Raw genomic sequence first — 19,146 nt, forward strand, 5'->3', positions numbered from 1 at the left:
GGCGCCTACCCGACCCCCCACCCGCCCAAGTAATTTTGATATGTATTAATCGTGAAATGTACAAGTTTAAGATTTTTGGTATAAAGTCACAGCATTTTTCTCTTTTGTCTATGAATATTTTTTATATATTTTACATCATGGCGTCCTAGGTCTTTTGAATAAAGATTTTAATTACCAAACAGCCGTGCTTTGCCGATTCACTAAATAATGTCTTCAGCAGATAAAAAAAAAAAAAAAAAGCGCCACTCGTGATCTGTTCATTGCTGACAGCCTTGTTTTCATGTCATTTTAAGGTCCAAGCCCGTGGGCGCTTTAGAACGGTGACGCCATACTTGATATAGGGCGAATTTTAAGCTCAATGAGTCATTTGGTAGCTCTTCGCCATATCCTGTGCCTTAACTATTTGACATTTGTGGCCTTTTTAATGTGCGTCGGAGATAGTTCATAAGTCAATCAATTCTTGCCGTCCCACAGCAAGACAGTGAGAACGAAATCGGATGCAGGTGTGATTCATAATCCCATGACCAGTAGTCATGACTTACTTTTGCACACAGCAATAGCATTAAGTTATAAGCTGACTATACTCGAAAGACTGAACGTGTAACTAAAAATAAGCATTTCATTTCAGAAATAAGATAAATTAAGTCTTCGAAATACTTTCGGACAAGTTGACGTATTGGGCGTAAACAAACCGCGCTATGGCGAGTTGCTGGACCATAGGTTGCTCGTTGGTGGTAATTTTAAGTGTATTTTGTATCTGGAACTGTGTTAACCGCGAGGACGTGCCAGATACATCAGACTGGTATGGATGTCGTGATCAAAATGGAAAGCCCATTGATTCGTAAGTGATGTCCTTATTTATAAAACATTCTTTGTTAGGTATCAATTTGATCTTGTGATTAGATCTTGTGATAAAGCTTACTTAGCCAAGCTACATGCATATCTAGTATAAATGAAAGGTTATTTTTTCACAAAGTTTTCTAATGGAATTGAAGCTGATCTGGCTTTCATATCCGTTATAAATGCATAGTTATTAACACACTATAATCCCCACACCAGACCAAGTGCAATTTAGCTGTTGGAAATCGTGGAAAGTTGGTTTTTTGGGTGGGTGTAAAACCAACTAGCCCAGGCTTGAAAGTGCAGAGGGTTCGTGTACGCGAAACTATTTCCGAAAGTCGTTTCCAGCTTTAAAAGCAGATCAGAGTCATATTTTAACAACACCTCAACCTTGGCCGTTTGTGCCCTGACCTGGTAGGGTGGGGTAGGGGGTGATAATGGTACCTGTATTAACACCCCCCCCCCCTCTTGGACCTCCACAATGTGACAGCATGTATAGCAAAACATAGTGTTCATTACTACTGTGGGTAATTCTATATATTAGCTCTGCACCTGTTTTTACCTTTTCAACTGGTTTTGTCTACACTTTTAGAGGTTCTGATACTGGCGGTGCATCTGTTTGTTGTCGGCCAAATGGAATGTCCCTTCGCCGTGTTTAGTTGGCCCAGGGGAGTTGGGTACCCATACGTTAACAAGTTATTCACCTGGAAACCCCTTGTTGGATGGACTTCTGGGGTTAATTACAGGTTAATTAGACTCGAGCACCAAAAATGAAAGGTAAATTCATAATTAGCAACCAAAAAACTATAGAAAAAGTCAAGTTACAGTGCTGTCGGTGACATGGAGCTACCCTATAGTTCTACCCTACTTTGCAACTTGAGGCACCCTCACACGTTAGCAGGAGACGAGACTTCACCCCTTAGTCTAGCATGAGGAACTTCGTGAGCCCCTTGCTTACACCTTGAAATGATTTAGCTCATGAGCCAATGGAGGGTTTTTAAACCAAGTAGTATACTGTTAATGGAAAAACATTTGCTGAACCTGCGTAGTTAATTTGTTATACATAGGCTATTTGGCAACAATTGAATCTTGCCATGGAAGTGTAGTTTTGAAGCAAGAATTGTGTTCAAGTTCTCATTTTAGTTCTCACTAGCTTATTGATCTGACTGGATCTTATTTTAGTAAAGCAGTCTTTATTTTTCAAGTTTGAGAGAAATAGCTGAGTAATCCAAGAAAGGAAGCCCATCAGCTTCAGATCAGTGAATATGTTGGTCTGGTCTGCATGGAGATTGGAAGTTATTTTGAGATTATTTGTAAGACATTTTGTAATGGATCCCATAATAATAATAATGATTACATTTGCCTAAGCCAAGAATGAAGGTAAGTAATTAAGAATGACACATAGCTTTTAATCCCTAACAGCTGAGAAAGTGAACAGATATACTGGTGAATTTTTAAGACAATACCACTAATTAGACAAATAGCTCAGAAAAATTACTAATAATGCAAAAGCAAAGGTGAAGAGACACGGAAACTGCACATGAACAAACTTAACATTTAGGTAACCCATATTTTAAGTAAAACAAATGTACAGCATACATTAACCAACACCAGTGGCATACAGTATATGAAATACCCATGGAAGTCATAAGCGCACTAATTACAGTACTGCAAAAATTTACAGGCCAGCCAGAAGTGTTCTTTTTCCCAGGATAGTGCTGATACACATATAGACTAGTGCAAATTAATGGGAGTGTGATAAAGCAATAGATGGATTATGTAATGCGAGAAATTCATTTATTACTAGACAGTTACCCAGTGTTAACCCTTACAGCACGGGTGGAAATTTACATATTAAGCACACCCTAGATTGGGCAAACTTCAAGGTTGGCCAATTTAAAAAAAAATACATCAATGGAGAGAGGAAGATATGCAAATGCATTTGGTGTAAGAAAAAAATTCTAAAATTTTGTCTGTATCTTCCACAGAAAGTTGAAAGTGAATATTTATAACCTTCTGCTGGGACTTTTTTCCAAGACACTCATAAAAATACGCTAATTTCACCAAGTTATACTGTACAAGTATTTTCTAATAAATTGTTATTTTATTTTGTAAAATTATAATTACAGCTCACACAATTAAAATCAGTAACAAATTTTGATTATATTTAATATAAAATATTTACAAGATGTACTGAGATGGGGAGATGCGGTACCTTTTTGTGAGGTATAGATGTTTTTTCTAATATTTCTTTGCACTTTACTTTGCAGAATTACAATTATAGCTGACATACTATCATAAAAGATGAGAACTAAAACCAACAGTAATCCTGGGGTATATTTATGAGCAAATAAATAAAAAGATTTCCTGGGATAGGAAGGTGCAGTACATTCCCACATGAAACCTCAAGTCACAGTGATCCACCTCTATTGTGCACTGAACTACTAGAGTTGCCATAAGTCATTTATGGCCCATTGAAGTGATGTGAATATTATTCAGGCTAAATTCATCCAAGCCATATGGCACGAAATATTCATACCATATGAGTTAGCCCAGTGTTCGCTCAAAACCTGTTATAGTTCCTCATATGACCATTTCTTTCTAGTAAGTGTTAATACTGTTAGGCCTGAGTAATGTGCTGAAAATCGCCAATTTTCGTCACTAGACAAGTGCCGTAAAACCAGATCGCCGATAACTGAGCCCACCAATGACCGAGGACTGCCTGTACAGGCAGTCCCCGGTTATCAGTGGGCTCGGTTATCAGCAATCCGGGTTTTCGGTGCTTGTCTAACAACGAAAATCGGCAATTTTTGGCGCTGCTTATTTCCACTTATTGGTGCCGATAATCGCATAGTGGCGCCAATACATACCTAACAGAAACGCCAATAACCGAAAATCAGCGAAAAAGTGCCTGATTTTCGGTTATTGGCGATTTTTGCTTATTGTCACGCTGTCGGAATGGAACCCTAGCCGATAACTGGCGACAGCCTGTATAGCCTATCATATCTATTAGGCAAGGGTGTTTTTTTACATTTGGATGCCTGAAAAGGGCTAAAGTTTTCAGGCTCTTGTAGCCATTCCATTGTGCAAACCATTGGTTTATACTAGGGAATGATTGAGTTGAAAGCAGATTGACAGAATGAAGCACTGAACAGGAGAGAAATCCCCGGAAGAGACGTAGGTTATGGTAGGTAAACTACCACTAAACACTTTGTGGACTTATCCTAGGTTGGTTGTTATGAACTACCAAAATAATTGCAAACATTTGAGGTTTTTATATTGCGCATCATTACTGAGTGTGAGAAGTATAATCAGCAATAGAATACTGTGATTAACATTTCTGCTGCAGCTTAAGTTGTGTCATAGAAAGGCTTTTGCAATGGCTAAGCAGGATTTTCCAGCATGAAAACCTACTTCACATAGTTCCAGTGTTAGTGTTGTCATCTTTTGTCAAGAAATTTCTTTAAGTAATCTCTGCTGCACCACATTGCTCATGTACACAGAATAGATGCTTGTAGGCTATGTATTGGTCAGAAATTATAACAGTCAAAATGGAAAGTCATCACCAGTATTATTTCCTGATTAGGAAAACATTTAATGAAATTATAGAGATGAGACTAAGAATCTTTCATGGTGACTAGTACCAAGAGAGCTCATAATATTAGTGATAGTTGTTTATAAACTTATGATAAAAATTTTATATTTCATCTTCAGGTTTGTGGTTTACAAGTTACCAAAGGACAAAAATAGTGAGTTCGCACCGCTGAAGACTGGAACGGCATATATGTATCTCACCCCGGAAACAGCTGCTAGGTATGACTGGTTGTTCCATAATATTCAGTAGTGTTCGATTCCATACATAAACTGGTTTAGCTTTAGATGGTGCTTTTGCTTGAGAGCTCTGAAATTTTTATGATTGCTATGTTCTTTACAATGCTGTACATAGTGAAGGGACCAGCCATTGTATAAACAAAGGGAATTGAAAAACCTGAATATTGTGAGTATTTTTCTGTTGGTAGGTGGGACATATGGCAGTGTGATTATTAGGCTAAGTATTTTATTAAAATTCATTATACTGTAGTTTTACAGTTATCGGGTGGGGGTTGGGGGTGGATTTGCCATAACCACTCCCACAAATTGAAGTGAATGATTTGCATTTGCTTGTTAAAAATTGCAACAAATATTTTCAAAAAGCACCATTATAGTTGACTTATGGCACATTTTCCAAATGATGTTTAACAGTGAAGATTTGGAAGTTTAGTAGCCTTGAAATGATGGTCCAAGTAATACGTTCAAGCAGCAGCTCTCTGTCAGGCTGCTGTAGCTTTGGAAACTTGTACAAGATCTCAAAATGTAACCTATATAACTTCTAACTGTTACTTCTCCATCTTTCAGCCAGTTTCACAGATACCTTATACACAGTATATACCCATCCAAAAGACAGTTAATGTTTTTGTTTCTATATCTGAAAGTATCAAACTTTGGTAGATTTTTCGGCAGTAAAAATGAAAATGAGAAGACTCATGATATATACTATATTAAGAGAACAACATATTTGTCCACAAGTTGTTGTCATTCATAGAAAAGTATTGATAAAGGGGAGTAGGCGTTTAAATTTTTTTATTTTGGAAAGTGGCAGAAAAACAAAAGGGTCACTGGGTTATCTGGGCCAAAATTGAAGTGTTCTGAAGTATGTTAATTTTTACGAGGAAGTTACTTATTTACAAGAAAATGTTTAAATATGAACACTGCTAAGTTTTCTCATGAAGTTTTAAGAAAGCTTTATATATGCCTGTGTTATATCTGAATAAAATTTTTTAATTTAGTGATTACGGCTTGTAAATATGAAGGGGGGGTGAGAGGTAAATTTCTCTTATTAATTTGCAGTGGATTTTTCAGCACAGCATAGTACAGTGTAATGAATTATATTATATTTCCCAGAACTTATGTTGCAAATGTGTGATGCAGCATATTTTATTTCAAGACCTGTAAATAGATTACTGCTTATATTTCTAGACTGCAGAGTGGTGGGGTCTCCAGTGTGTTTAGCGAATACAGGGATTCAGCTAGTGGATGGGTGCTAAGCAATGTTAGCATTGGAAGCGAGCATTCCATGCTCTCATATACTTTGAGAAGAATTTACAGTGAAAAGGATTTCTTACAGGTTAGTAGTTAATTGTAATGTGTTTTGACACAACACCGTCAGTTATATGCATTGTGTATATATACATGTTTGTGTTCTGGATGTTCCCCAGGTTCAAGAGCCTTTTATCTAACTGATAGAAGTAGTAAGGTAGTCTCGTAGAGCATGTATCACTTAGACATATCCATCACTGATTTGCCTTACGTTTTGAGAGCCTGCAGTGATGTTAACAGCTGTGTTTCACTGTTCGTTAGTATGTTTGCTTCATAGTAGGATCACCATTTGCAGCCTTTATCACTGATCATTTTTTCTTATACAATAATCATTATTTAATTTATATTTTTTATAAGTAACTTACCCAGTAATTACATAGTTGTTAGTTTCACTTGTTCGGCAACTAAAATTTTGAAATTCTCAGGTTGCACTAGTTTGTTTTGGGGTAGGTGACTTGCCCCGCCCACCTTCAGGGGAAAGAGCTTCAATTTGTTTCTGCTGGCTGATGGCTGTAGACCAGTTGTTGGCAGCAGCTTTAATTTTTGGAATTCATTTTTTCTGGTTTTCATTGGCAATGGGTGAAGTATTCTTCTACTGGTAGCCTTTCGGCATATTTAGTTAGTGACAGGTTTTTCTTTATTAAGACCTTATCAACTGCTTATGATGTTTTTTCCCGATTTTGACTTATTATTTGACTTCCATGATATCTGACTCAAGTGTATGTAGCTTTACAGTAGGTGTTGCAGCAAAGGCTGCAATGCTCGACTGACTAAAGAATACATACGCTTTTGCATACGATGTGCATAGAATGTACGGAGCAGGCGTGCTCTGTTGATTTGAGATATCAGGAGGTGCAGATTGGGACATTAAAAAGTGGAAGACTTTAGAATCTCATTCAAAGGAATTGGCTAGGGACAAGAGGAGAGAGGCGACTGCTAAGGGGGAGAGTAGTAACTCGTTAGCTGGTCAGGAATTGTCTATTGCCAAATTTGATTCTAATGTTCCTGTGATTTCAATGACCCCCGTTCCATCCTCTCTAACTGTTCCACCCTCTCCTTTGCCTGGCTCTCACACTTCCGAACTGAACCCCATGCCTAGCCTCAAGTTGAAAATTGATAAAAGAGATGAGTTGATAGTGGAATCCAATGCCCAATTAGCATCTTCAGTGAAACTCCTAATGGGCAAGAAGAGTGAGTCAAAGCTCCCAGTAGTGCCCAGTGCTAGTGAAGTGTTGATGGAGGAGGTGGCTGCTCGTCCCACTGATTCTCCTAGGCATAGGTCCCTGGCATACTCCCCAAAACCTGGGAGGAGTCAAACTGGCGGCGTAAGGGAGGTCGGTGGGGTCTGCCCACAAGTAGTCGCCCTCTCTGTTCAGCCCGTTGATGTATCCCAGGTTGCAACCAAGAGCCATTGGAAAGGGCTCTCAGTGGATGTGCGTTGTGTGTTGTTAAGTTCAGAGGAGTCAAGTCCCAAGAGTCAATGGCGCTTTGTGGACAAGTGACGCCTTCTGAAAAGGCGTGCAGTGTATTTGTTGCACTCTTCTCCAGTGCCTGTAAGAAGAACAAGGATCCTGAGTGCCCCTCATTTAGTGACTGGGACAGCCTGGAATGTATTTCTTCTAAGGAGCGTTACAAGTGCCCAAGCTCCCAGCAGTGTCGGAGTTCCCTTTGGAAGTCAAGTGCCCAGTAGCACCAGAGTGCCCGGTAGCGCTTGAGCGCCAAGCAGCTCCTGTACGTACAGTAGTGCCCGAGCTCCCAGTAGTGGGTGTGCGCCCATTAGTTCCTGAGCTCCCATGTATATCTTTGTGTTCTTTAACACGAATGACCCTTTAGCACCCGAGCATCCTGGGATGTACACACACCCTGTGTTACTAGCACCTGAGCTTCCAATGGTTTGAGAGCACCCTTTGGTGCCTCCATGTCAAACTTTGTCTGTTCATTGTACCTCTTCTGTCGTCATTCCTGCATCCTCTCCTTTGGTTGGATTTTCTTCAGTGCAGCGCCCAGAGCCTTCGCTGCACAAGTGACTTCTCGTATCCAGGCTCCTGCTTCTGGTATTTAGGTGCTTGCAGCTGTTTCAGACCCTATTCAGAGTAAGCTGGATAGTATTTTGAGCCTGCTCAAGAAGGCTCCGTCAGCTCCACAGACTCCAGCATCCTTTTTGTTGTCGCCAATATCTGCTGATGAAGAAGGGCCGGTGGACCAGGATACTCCCTCTTTGGCTTATGCCTCATTGTTGAGATTTCTGCTTGATACTTTCCCAAATTTCTTTAATCCAGCAGCGCTGTCCTCGCCTGCATCTGCCTTTTTAATGGGTCCTCAAGATTACCTAAAATGGTACTCTCTTTTTTGGCAGAGAAGGTTTCAAGTGAAGTGGAAGGATGGCTCACAGAGAAGAGGGACCAAGGTAGAGCTGCCTTCAGTTTTCTTCCTTCCAGACTCTCGGCGGAGATACCGCTCTTATGTCACAGGGGAAGGTCCTTCCCTGGGAGTCTCTGTCTCCTCCCAGCGGGACTTCTCCAGGTTGATAGATTTGGCCTGAAGATCAGCATTTATGCCATTGAAGATCATGTTCTTTGCGTCAGAATTGTCTTGTCTTTTTAAAAACTTGTTTAAAGTTTTCAAAGTTATGAGGTTCTTAGATTGGTCAGTGGGTGCTCTGGCGCGTAAGATCAGAGACTGCATGGTTTTGCCCCAGGATTCTTCTACTGACTGACTTGGAGTCCTTTCCTGTATAGACAAGGGGATCAGAGATGGCTCCCAAGAATTGGCCTCCCTTGATGCTATGGGCATATTGAAGAAAAGAGAGCTTTGGTACTCATTCACGTCGAAGGGAGTGACTCCCTCGCAAAGATCAGCACTCCTGTTTTTTCCTTGGATCGTCTTCATCTTTTTCCACAAGCTACAGTTCTTGGTATAGCCTCCAATGTTCAAAAGAAGAGTACTGTACACAAGATCTTCTGACCCAGTTCTCTAGGTGCCTAAAGGAGGCAACCACTTTTGGTTCCAGAGCAGCAACACCCCTACAGATGCATCCCTTTCAGAGCGGCAGGCAAAGGACTCACTCTAGATCAAGATCTAACATCTGTTTTGCACCATTAAGAAATCCGCCTCTAGATCTTCCTCTAGGAAGTGAGGACAATGTCCTTCATACTCATGTAGGAGCCAGACTCCTCTTCTGGGAGCGTTGGGAGGAGAAGGGAGCAGAATCCTGGATATTCAATCCTGAGGGAGGTTTACCCCATACCTTTCGTGCAGACGCCTCCATTAGTCAGCATGCCTGTCGCATTGACAGCTTACTCGTCAGGTCAAAAAGGTTTGTAGCCCTCTGGCAAGAAGTTTTGTCTCTCATCAGGAAGGAAGCTATAGAGATGGTCGAGGACATTTATTCTCTAGGGTTCTACAACCGACTGTTTGAAGTCCCCACGTTATCAGGAGGCTGGAGGTGTGTATTAGATGTCAGCTCCCTGAATGTTTTTTTCCAAAAGACAAAATTCAAAATGGAAACAAACCAAACAGTCATGTCATCCATTCGCCAGGGAGATTGGATGGTGTCCATAGATATGCAGGATGCACACTTCCACGTCCCTATCCACCTGGACTGAGGGAAGTGCCTCAGGTTTATTTTCGAGGGCAAGGTGTTCCAGTTTTGTGTCTTGTGTTACGGTCTCTCGATGGCCCCCAGGCTTTCACCAGAGTTCTTTCTCCCCCCGCAAAGTGGCTACATCTGATGAGAATCAAATACAGTATACCTTTACCTTTACAGAGGACTTTTGGAGAACCCTTCTCCTGGCCCAGGATTTGGGCCTTCTCATCAATGTTCAGAAACCCCAGCAGACTCCTTCTCAGGAGATTCATTGTTTAGGGGTGAGGATAGACTCTCCAGATTTTCGGGCTTTCCCAGCCCCGATGAGAATAGTGTGTTGCCTGATGATGGTAAGCGAGATCTTGACTCTCGACAACTGCTCAGCCAACAGATGTATGAGTCTTCTGGGCACCTTGTCTTCCATAGAGCAATTCGTCTCCTGGGGCAGGCTCCATATGAGACCTCTACAGTTTTTTCTAAGGGTCAGCTGGAACAGGAAGAATCTCTTAGACATGTTCATTTTTCAAGTAACTACAGTACTGTACAGGCAGTTCCTGGTTATCGGCGGGGTTCTGTTTCTGAGGGGGTGATGATAACTGAAAGTCAATGATTTTTGGCGCTTTTTCAGTAATTTTCAGGGGTTATCGATGCCGAAAAGCACCGATTTTCAGTTATTGGCGCCTCTGTTAGGTATAATCTGCGCCAGTACCCAATTATCCGTGCCGATAAGCGGAAATCAGCGATTTTCAGCGCCGAAAATTGCTGATTTTCGTCGCCAGACAAGCGCCAGAAAACTGGATCGCTGTTAACTGAGCTTGCCGTTAGCCGGGGACTGTCTGTACAGAGATAAAAAAGGACCTGAGTTGGTGCAGCTGAGAAAGAAGACTATTGGAACAAAAGTCTCTCCTCCTTCAGAACCCCAACCGAGAATTCTTCTCAGATGCGTCAGATCTAGGTTGGGGAGCTCTTCTAGGGAGCAAAGAAGTCTAGGAGCAGAGATCCTTGCATATAAATGTCAAGGAACTAAAGGTGATACATCTAGGCCTTCAATCCTTCACATCAGAGGTCTGCAACAAGACAGTGGCAGTTCATTCAGACAGCACGACTGCCCTTTCTTAAGGGGGGAAACTCTTTCCTTCTCTCTATATGAGACAGCGAGAGACCTCCTCTGGGTGGACCAGAACAATGCAAGAGTAGTGACATGATTCATTCAAGGAAGACTCAATGTCCTGGCGGACAAATTGAGCTGCCAGAAGCAGGTTCTTCCCCACAGAATGGACGCTAGACCCCCTGGTATGGCTAGCCCTCTGGAAACTGGGGGAAACCAGTATTGGAGCTTTCGCTACTTCCAGAAGCCATCATCTTCCATTGTTCCGTTCACCAGTCCCGGACCCTCTATAGCATGGGCAGTGGATGCATGTTACAGGACTGGTCAAACAAAGAGCTGTATGCCTTTCCACTGTTCAGTATAGTGAGACAAGTGATAAACAAGTTTTGGTCTTACCAAAATGTCACAATGATTTTGATAGCACCATTTTGGCCAGTGAATGAGTGGTTCCCGAACCTACTCAAGCTGCTGACGGATTTCCCGAGGTTGCTGCCTCAAAAGCAGCAGCTACTCAGACAACCGCAATTCAGACGGTTTCGTCAAAGCTTGTGTACTCTGGCCCTGACAGGTTCCAAACTGTCAGGAGATTACTTAGAAAGAAGGACTTTTCAAGAGCAGCATCAGAGTCTGTTGCCACATGTAGACGGCAGTCTTCAGACAGAGTCTATAAGGCCAAGTGGGCGATCTTTAGGGCAGGGTGTAGAAGGCACAATGTCTCATATTTAAGAATATCTAGAAGTCTTTCCACTTCTACTATAAAGGGATACAGAGCCATGTTAAGCTCTGTCTTCCGGCACAGAGGAATGGATTTGTCCTCTAACCAAGTTTTGTGGACCTCATTAAGTCTTTTGATAATGCCAAACAAAAGGAAACAGCTGTTGTCTCTTGGAACTTGGACATAGTGCTCAAATGGTTCTCCAGTCCTCACTTTGAACCCATGCAATCAGTTTCATTAAGAGACATAACTAGAAAGACCCTTTTTCTGGTTGCTTTGACAGCAGCGAAATGGGCCAGTGAAATTCATGCCTTGGATAAAAGAATCGACTTCTCCCAAGGGGGTGCAGTGTGTCCTTTTTCCCTGGGATTCTTGGCTAAAAATGAGACACCATCTAAGCCCTGGCCCTGTTCTTTTATAATTAAAAGCCTGACATATATTGGGTCCAGATGAAGAGGAGTGAACTCTTTGTCCTGTGAGGGCGTTTAAGCATTACCCTCACAGAACGAAGTGAATTTGTGGGACTTCAAGCAATCTTTGGTGTTCAGTGAAGAACCCCTCACGCCCTCTGTCTAAGAATGCCTTGGAATTCTTCCTCAGAGACCTTATATCAGAAGCCCATTCTTAGTTGGAGAGGAGGTTTTTCCCTCATGTAAAGTTAAAGCTCATGAAATAAGGGCAGTCGGCACTTCATTGGCGCTCAGATAGAATTTACCCATCTCATCTATCTTACAATCGACGTTTTGGAAGTGTAAGTTGGTTTCACTTCCCATTACTTGCATGATGTCGAAACAGTTTATGATAAGTGTAGTACCTTGGGTCCGTTTTCCGTGGCTGACATGGTGTTGGGGGAGGAAACGTAGGAAGCAATATTCCTTCCTATTATCTCCTTGCCTTGCACAGGGTATTGAGTTCTAGGGGAGCCTGGGGATACTGTGTACTTGGAATACCCTCCAGTTGTTAATGGTTGGGTAGTGGTTGGTATTTGTTCTGGTTGCATTTTGTGGTACTGCCCCCTAGGCGGGGGCAACTTGTAGGTGCTTCACGGCTATACTGCCTCGCCTTTACCCAATAAGATGAGCGCCAACCAGAGGCAGAATCTACCTGCAGCAGCTCTCTTCTCAGGTAAGGAAACAACAAGCATTGAATCAGTGTTAGCAAATTTTTCTATTCTCAAATTCATTACCATTCCTTATGTTTTGGGGTAGATGTGTCCGTGCATCCCACCTCTTGTCAATGTCGGAATCAGCTATGTAATTACAGTATTGGGTAAGTTAATTGTATGAAAATTACATTTTTATAATAAAATAAAGTTTTATATATACTTACCCAGTAATTACATGATCGGAGCCCTCCCTCCTCCCCTGGCATGGACACGAGGGCGTAAATGAATTGAAGCTCTTTGCTGAAGTGTTCCTCTCTTTCCCCGGAAAGTGGTGGGGATAGTCACCTACCCCAAAACAAACTAGTGTGACCTGCGAATTTCAAAATTTTAGCTGCCTAACGAGTGAAACTAATAGCTATTTAATTACTGGGTAAGTATATATATAAAACTTTATTTTAAAAATGTCATTTTCATGTAAGTAACTTACCAAGTAATTACATAGCTACAGTTCTAACTTGCGCGGCAGCCTTTATTTAAAAAATCGCGGTAGTGCTTCGACAGTTTAGTGTATGTGACAAGCCCCGCCCACCAAGGGAAGTACTGGAAACAACTTGGTAGAAAACCTCATTCTGTTTCTGCCGGCTGTCGAGCAACATTGGGGGTTTGCTGCAGCTTTTGTTTACTGATTTTCGGTTGTATGGCTGGACTTTGGTGAAGCATTATCGCTTATTTGAGTAGCCTTCAAGCTTTAGTAGCTCTCAGGATCAGTTTTTCTACTTCTTTGGTTATTATTATGTCTGATTCAAGTTCACCTATTTTTGCTAATGCAGCAAAAGTTCCAAACCAGATTAATCAATCTTCATATGATTCTCTGATAATTTGCAGCAAATGTAGTGGGCAGAAATATAGTAAGAAGAAAACTTGTGTCAAATGTTACGGTTAGCAAGAGTAGAAGGTACTTGATCTCAACTGGATAAGTTAGTGAGGGATAGAAAGGAAAGCGGCTTCTGGAGCCGAGAAATGAGCTTCCTTTTGCCTAGAATTCTACCCTAACCTAGGTTAGAAGAGAGCTCTGCCATTCCTCCTTGCCCCCTTCCCGTCCTTTTTTCTCCTGCTATTAGGCCTCCATCCCTGCCCGAGAAGAAAGAGGTCTGGTTAAACAAATCATTTATAACTAACTATTAGCCCTCCTACTCCCGTGCCTGGGTCCCTTTCCTCTGAACCTTGCCATTGCCAATCTTGAGTATAGGTTTAACAAGAAATTAACCTAGTAATGATATTGTGAAGTGAAGAAGGTGGCTACTTGTCCCGCTGATTCTCTTAGACGAAGGTCCCTGTTGTACTCCCATAAACCTGGGAGGAGTCATACCGGAGGTACAAGGGAGGGCGGTGGGGTTTGCCCACAGGTAGTTGCCCCCTCAATCGAACCTGTTGCACATTCCCAGGTATCGGCAGACAGTCACTGGAAAGGCGTCTTGACAGGAGAAAGTGTCGTGCAAGTGGAGGAGGTGGCTGCACTTCCCACCAATTCTCCTAGACAAAGGTTCCTATCATACTCCCCTAAACCTGGGAGGAGTCTTACCAGAGGTCATAGAGAGGTTGGTGGGGTTTGTGCACAGGTAGTCATCCCCTCAGTTAAGCTTGTTGATTGATCCCAGGCTTCAACAGACAGCCGTTGGAAAGGCATCTCTGTGGATGTCCATCCGTTGTCATCCAACTCTCAAGACTCCACCCCGGACTTGGAAGTGCCACAAGCACTTTCTAGATTCACCTCTTCCATTGAAGAGGCAAGCAGGCAACTTCTTTTTGGCGCCAGTATTTGGCTCCAAGTGCCCAACAATCCCTCGCAGACACCTGTGGCCTTCGTTCAAGTGCCCATCTCTTCATGAGCGCCTGACGCCAGCTCCTGAGTGTCTGCCACCAGTTTCTGAATGCCTGGTGCCAGCTCCCAAGCACTCAGCGCCAGTTGCCAAGCGCCTGTTTTTGACTGCGGGTCTCCTAGCCTATGCAGCTCTCCTTCAGTATTTGTGGGCGAGCTTTCCTACCCTTCTTTGGCTCCTACTATCCCCGGTCTTGCCTACCTCAACCTTCCTGATAAGGAGCCAGCCAGATGACCAGATGACAAACCTATGCTCCCTACGTGGTGCTTTCCTCGTCTTCTAGGAAGGCATTCAAGGAGATGGAAGTTTGGTTGTCTGCTAAGAGGGAGCAAGGTAAGGCTTCCTTTGTTTTTCCTCCCTCACACTTAATCTATAGGAGTTTTCTTTCCTACGCCACCGAGGAAGTTCCTTCTTCCTGATGCTCAGCATTTTCGTTGGCGAAAATTATGTTTTTCTTAGGCAGAACTTGATCTCTTTGAGTTGTTTGAAGTTTTCAGTTTCTTGGACTGGATGATGAGAGCGCTAGCCAAGAAGATTGAAGATTGCAATAGTTTGTGGAGACTTCGCCTCGGACTGGCTAGGAGTCCTTTCTCGGGATGGTTCTTGTGAACTTGCGGCTCTTTTTTCTTTATGGGTTTTGAAGGAAAGATTTTTGGTGCTCCTGTTCCAGAAGTTGGTCCTTCAATAGAAGTCGACTTAGGATCTTCTGGTACATTCCTCCAAATGCCCGAAGGATTCGTCTACGTTTCTTTCTAAGATGGTCTCTCCTCCAGCAACATCCCTTTCATGGGAGTAAGCCCAAGTCCAGTCTAGGACCCTCTTCAATGTCTGCTTCTTGACCAGAAAGTTTCCAGGATGTGGTCTCCAGAAGAACACAACCTTCACATTAACGTCAGAGAGCTGAAAGCTGTTCACTTAGGGCTTCAGTGCTTCTCGACCCTAGTTCATAACAAGACTGTGGCAGTCCATTCAGACAATACCACAGCCCTAACATACATATGCAGTCCATTCAGACAATACCACAGCTCTAACATACATACTAAGCTAGGCGGCTCTCTTTTTCTCTCTGCCAGACAGCAAGAGACATTCTACTGTGGACAGATCAAATCGAGTGAGTCTAGTCACTTGATTTTTTTCAGGGCAAACTAAATTCTGATGGATGAGCTGAGCTGCCAAATACAGGCAGTCCTCAGTTATTGGCAATCCGGTTTTTCGGCGCTAGTCTAGCGACGAAAATCGGTGGTTTTCGGCGGCTGTCTAGTGACGAAAACTGGCCATTTCCTGCACCAATATACGCCAATTTCCTCTTATTGGCACCAATAATCAGGTATTGGCACCGATTCATGCCTAACAGAGGTGTCGATGTCCAGTTATCAGCGCCAATACGTGCCAAAAATGGCTGATTTTCGGTTATTGGCAATTTTCGCTTATCGTCACACCATCGGAATGGAACCCCCTCCAATAACCAGGACTGCCTGTAGTAGGTCCTTCCCACCGAGTGGACCTTGGATCCCCTGATCTATCGGATTCTGCGATACTGTGGAGCAGCCCGACATTGGACCTGTTTGCCACCTCAAGGAACCATTGCCTTCCTCTTTTGTTTTCAGGCCCCAGACCCTCTAGCATGGGCAACAAGACGCCATGCGGCAAGATTGGTTCCACTTGGAACAAGAACTATCAAGAGGAGCTCAAGTCCTTGCACAAAAAATGAGGAAGAAGTCTTCCTTGCACAAGTGGGAACCAGTCCTCTCGAGTTTTGGGAGAAGTGGAGTATTAGAGGATTAGAGTGACAGAACAGTGGATTGTCAAGGTTCCAAGGGAGGGCTTCTCCATGACATTCATGGAGATCCCTCCTTTGGTCCCTTCTGCCTTCATTTTGACAGCCTACTCAAGAGGCTTGGGAAAACATTCGGCCCTTTTGGAGGAGGTCTCCTCTCTCCTTCAAAAGAGAGTCATAGACGAAGTCGAGGACATCAACTCGGAAAGCTTCTACTTCCGTCTGTTTGTGGTCCCCAAATCTTCGGGTTTTGGAGACCAGTCTGTACATACACGCCTTCAATCTTTTCGTCCGAAGACGAAGTTCAGGTGGAGACGAACCAGTCAGTCTTTTCATCCATTCTCGAGGGCAATTGGATGATAACCCAAGCACCCGGTGCCAGCTAAATCTCCAGTTTCAGGCTCTTTGCTTCGCCCTCTTTACGGTACCTCAAGTGTTCACTCGAGTCCTCGCTCCTCTAGCAAGTGACTTCATTTAATAGGCATTAACTTCAATCTTTATCTAGACAACTTGCCTCTTCGATCTCCTTCAAAGAAAAAGTGCACGAAGGACTTGTAAATCTCCTCTCTCTCAGGAACTGAGAATTATCATCTACCTTCAGAAGTCCCAGTTGGCCACATCGCAAGAGTTCCTCTATTTGGGGATGAGTCTCAACTCTTGGACTTTTCAGGTTTTTCCGTTTGCCAAGAGAATCACCAGCTGCCTTCAGATGGTCCACAAGTTTTTAGCCCCTTCGTCTTGCTCGCCCATCAGTGGATGAGCCTACTGGAGACTTTGTCGTCCGTCAAGACATTTGTCAAGTTAGACAACTTCTCATGAGAAGTTTTGGAATTCTTTCTCTAGGCCAACTGTAACAGGGAAACACAGCCGGACACCTGTGAGTTTCCCATAAAGCGGGTAATCAAGTCGGACTGGCACGGTGGCAGTCGGAATGTAGACTTGTGGAAGGAAAGCCTTTCATCCTCTGAGCCCAGATTTAGACTTCTATTCAGACTCCTTGATTTTAGGTTGAGTAGTCCTCTTGGGTTAGACTCCTTGATTCTAGGTTGAGTAGTCCTCTTGGGCTAGACTCCTTGATTCTAGGTTGAGTAGTCCTCTTGGGCTATGCCTTTTTGCCCTTCAACATGGTCAGGGAATGTGCTGAACTAGTCTTGGGCTCATTGCAATGTTACGATGATTCTTATAGCCCCATTGTGGCCCAGTGGTTCCAGGACCTGCAACGGTTATGGGTAGACTTTCTGAGACTTCTTCCCCTAAAAACCGTGTCTACTCAGACAGCCTCACTTTTAGAGATACCAAAGGGTTGTCTGTTCTTGTCCTGACAGGCTTCAGACTGTCCAGAACTTGTTAGAGCGTAAGAGTCTTCAAAATGCACTGCGGAGGCTATTGCATGATGCAAGCGTCGACTCACTTCCATTCTGCATTGGACCTACTGGAAGTGCAAACGATCTTCACGTCTCACTGGTCACTCACTTCCATTCTGCAGTCGACCTACTGGAAGTGCAAACGATCTTCGTGTCTCACTGTTTGAAAGAAGTTGAAACTCTGTTGGAAAACTGCAGTACCTTGGACACATTATCAGTGGCTGGCATGGTATTAGGTAAGGAAGCATAGGAATCTCTCTTTTCTTCTACTATCTCGTTGCCTTAAAGTGGGGTGTTGAAAATTCAGGAGCCAGGGCGTACAGTGTACCTGGAGTACCCACCAGTCTCAGTGGATAGGTTGTGGTGTTTTCAGTGTAGGTGAAAGGATTGTCTGGTGGTTTTTATTGTGGTACTGTGCCAAGGGCAAGGGCACTTATTTGATGCCTTGCTAGCCATCGGACATATCCTTCATTGCAAAGCTCCCACCTAAGTAGAGGCACATTATGGTTGTACTGCCATGCTACTACAGGTTGAGCACCAACCAGAGGCAGTAATAACTGCATAGCTCCCTTAAAATAAGGAAACAACAAGCATTGTCTTCAATGCTAGCAACTTTTCTATCTGAAAGTCATTACTATAACTTTATGTTTTGGAGTAGAATGTGTCCATGCATCCCACCTGTCAGTGTGGGATTCAACTACTGTATGCAATTACTTAGTAAGTTACTTAAATGAAAATATTATTTTCTTGATAAAATTAAGTGTCATATATACTTACCAACTAATTACGAATTGGAGCCCTCCCTCCTCCCCTCTCATGGACATAAGGGCACAAACAGAATGAGGTTTTCTGCTAAGTTGTTTCCATTACTCCCATTGGTAGGCGGGGCTTGTCACCTACACTAAACTACTATCGAAGTGCTACCGCAATTTTTTAAATAAAGGCTGCTGAACGAGTTAGAACTATAGCTATGTTATTACTTGTTAAGTATATATGAAACTTAATTTTATCATGAAAATAACATTTATATTGCTTTAGTGTTCTTATTAAGTGACAAAAGAATATCTAAAATAAGTGGGTATTTATCAGCTACCTGTAGAGTCTTCTTGGACTTCTGGCTGTGTAAGGTGCAGCTAACTGCAAGTAATTATTCTTTTAATTGTCTGAGAATTTTGCTCTTTTGAAGATTTTGCTTCATTCCAGTTTTTGTTCTTTTGTTTTTGTGGAAACCCATCAATCTTATAGCGATAATCCTCATCTCAGTTCCCCATATTTCTCTGTCATCTAAACTTTCCGTTAATAATGAGGAGAGTGATATGGATACCTAAGAATCCAAGTTGCTCTGTTACACGGAAGACTCTTGAACCTGCCCAACATTCAAGACCTGAATGTGGGTGTACAGTATATCATATACGGTATGCAATATATATGATTGATGGGTCTGTAATAATAAATTTTGTAATAAAAACAGTTTTCATGTATTTACACTGATAACTTTCCTTCAGCTTTTATACAAATATAAAGCTTCAGAGACTCAGGTATGTTTTAATTTGATACAAATAATTTTATACTAAATTCACCAAGTTCCACAAAAATATATGTGAATTACTGCATTGCTAAATGATACCATAGTAA

The 19,146-nt window shown here is 42.6% G+C and overlaps 1 protein-coding gene across 1 annotated transcript in view; it reads left to right on the forward strand.

Moving 5' to 3' along the window:
• Nucleotides 1-244: 244 nt before the first annotated feature.
• Nucleotides 245-19,146, forward strand: part of DNaseII (deoxyribonuclease II) — a 46,562-nt gene continuing 27,660 nt past the window's right edge. The window contains exons 1-4 of the mRNA XM_067091981.1: nt 245-503; nt 629-841; nt 4,555-4,653; nt 5,857-6,004. Coding sequence (XP_066948082.1) covers nt 699-841; nt 4,555-4,653; nt 5,857-6,004 — 390 coding nt within the window. The 5' untranslated portion in view covers nt 245-503; nt 629-698. The remainder of the gene's footprint in view (nt 504-628; nt 842-4,554; nt 4,654-5,856; nt 6,005-19,146) is intronic.

The sequence above is a fragment of the Macrobrachium rosenbergii genome, chromosome 48 (genome assembly GCF_040412425.1).
Source record: "Macrobrachium rosenbergii isolate ZJJX-2024 chromosome 48, ASM4041242v1, whole genome shotgun sequence".
Lineage (NCBI taxonomy): Eukaryota > Metazoa > Arthropoda > Malacostraca > Decapoda > Palaemonidae > Macrobrachium > Macrobrachium rosenbergii.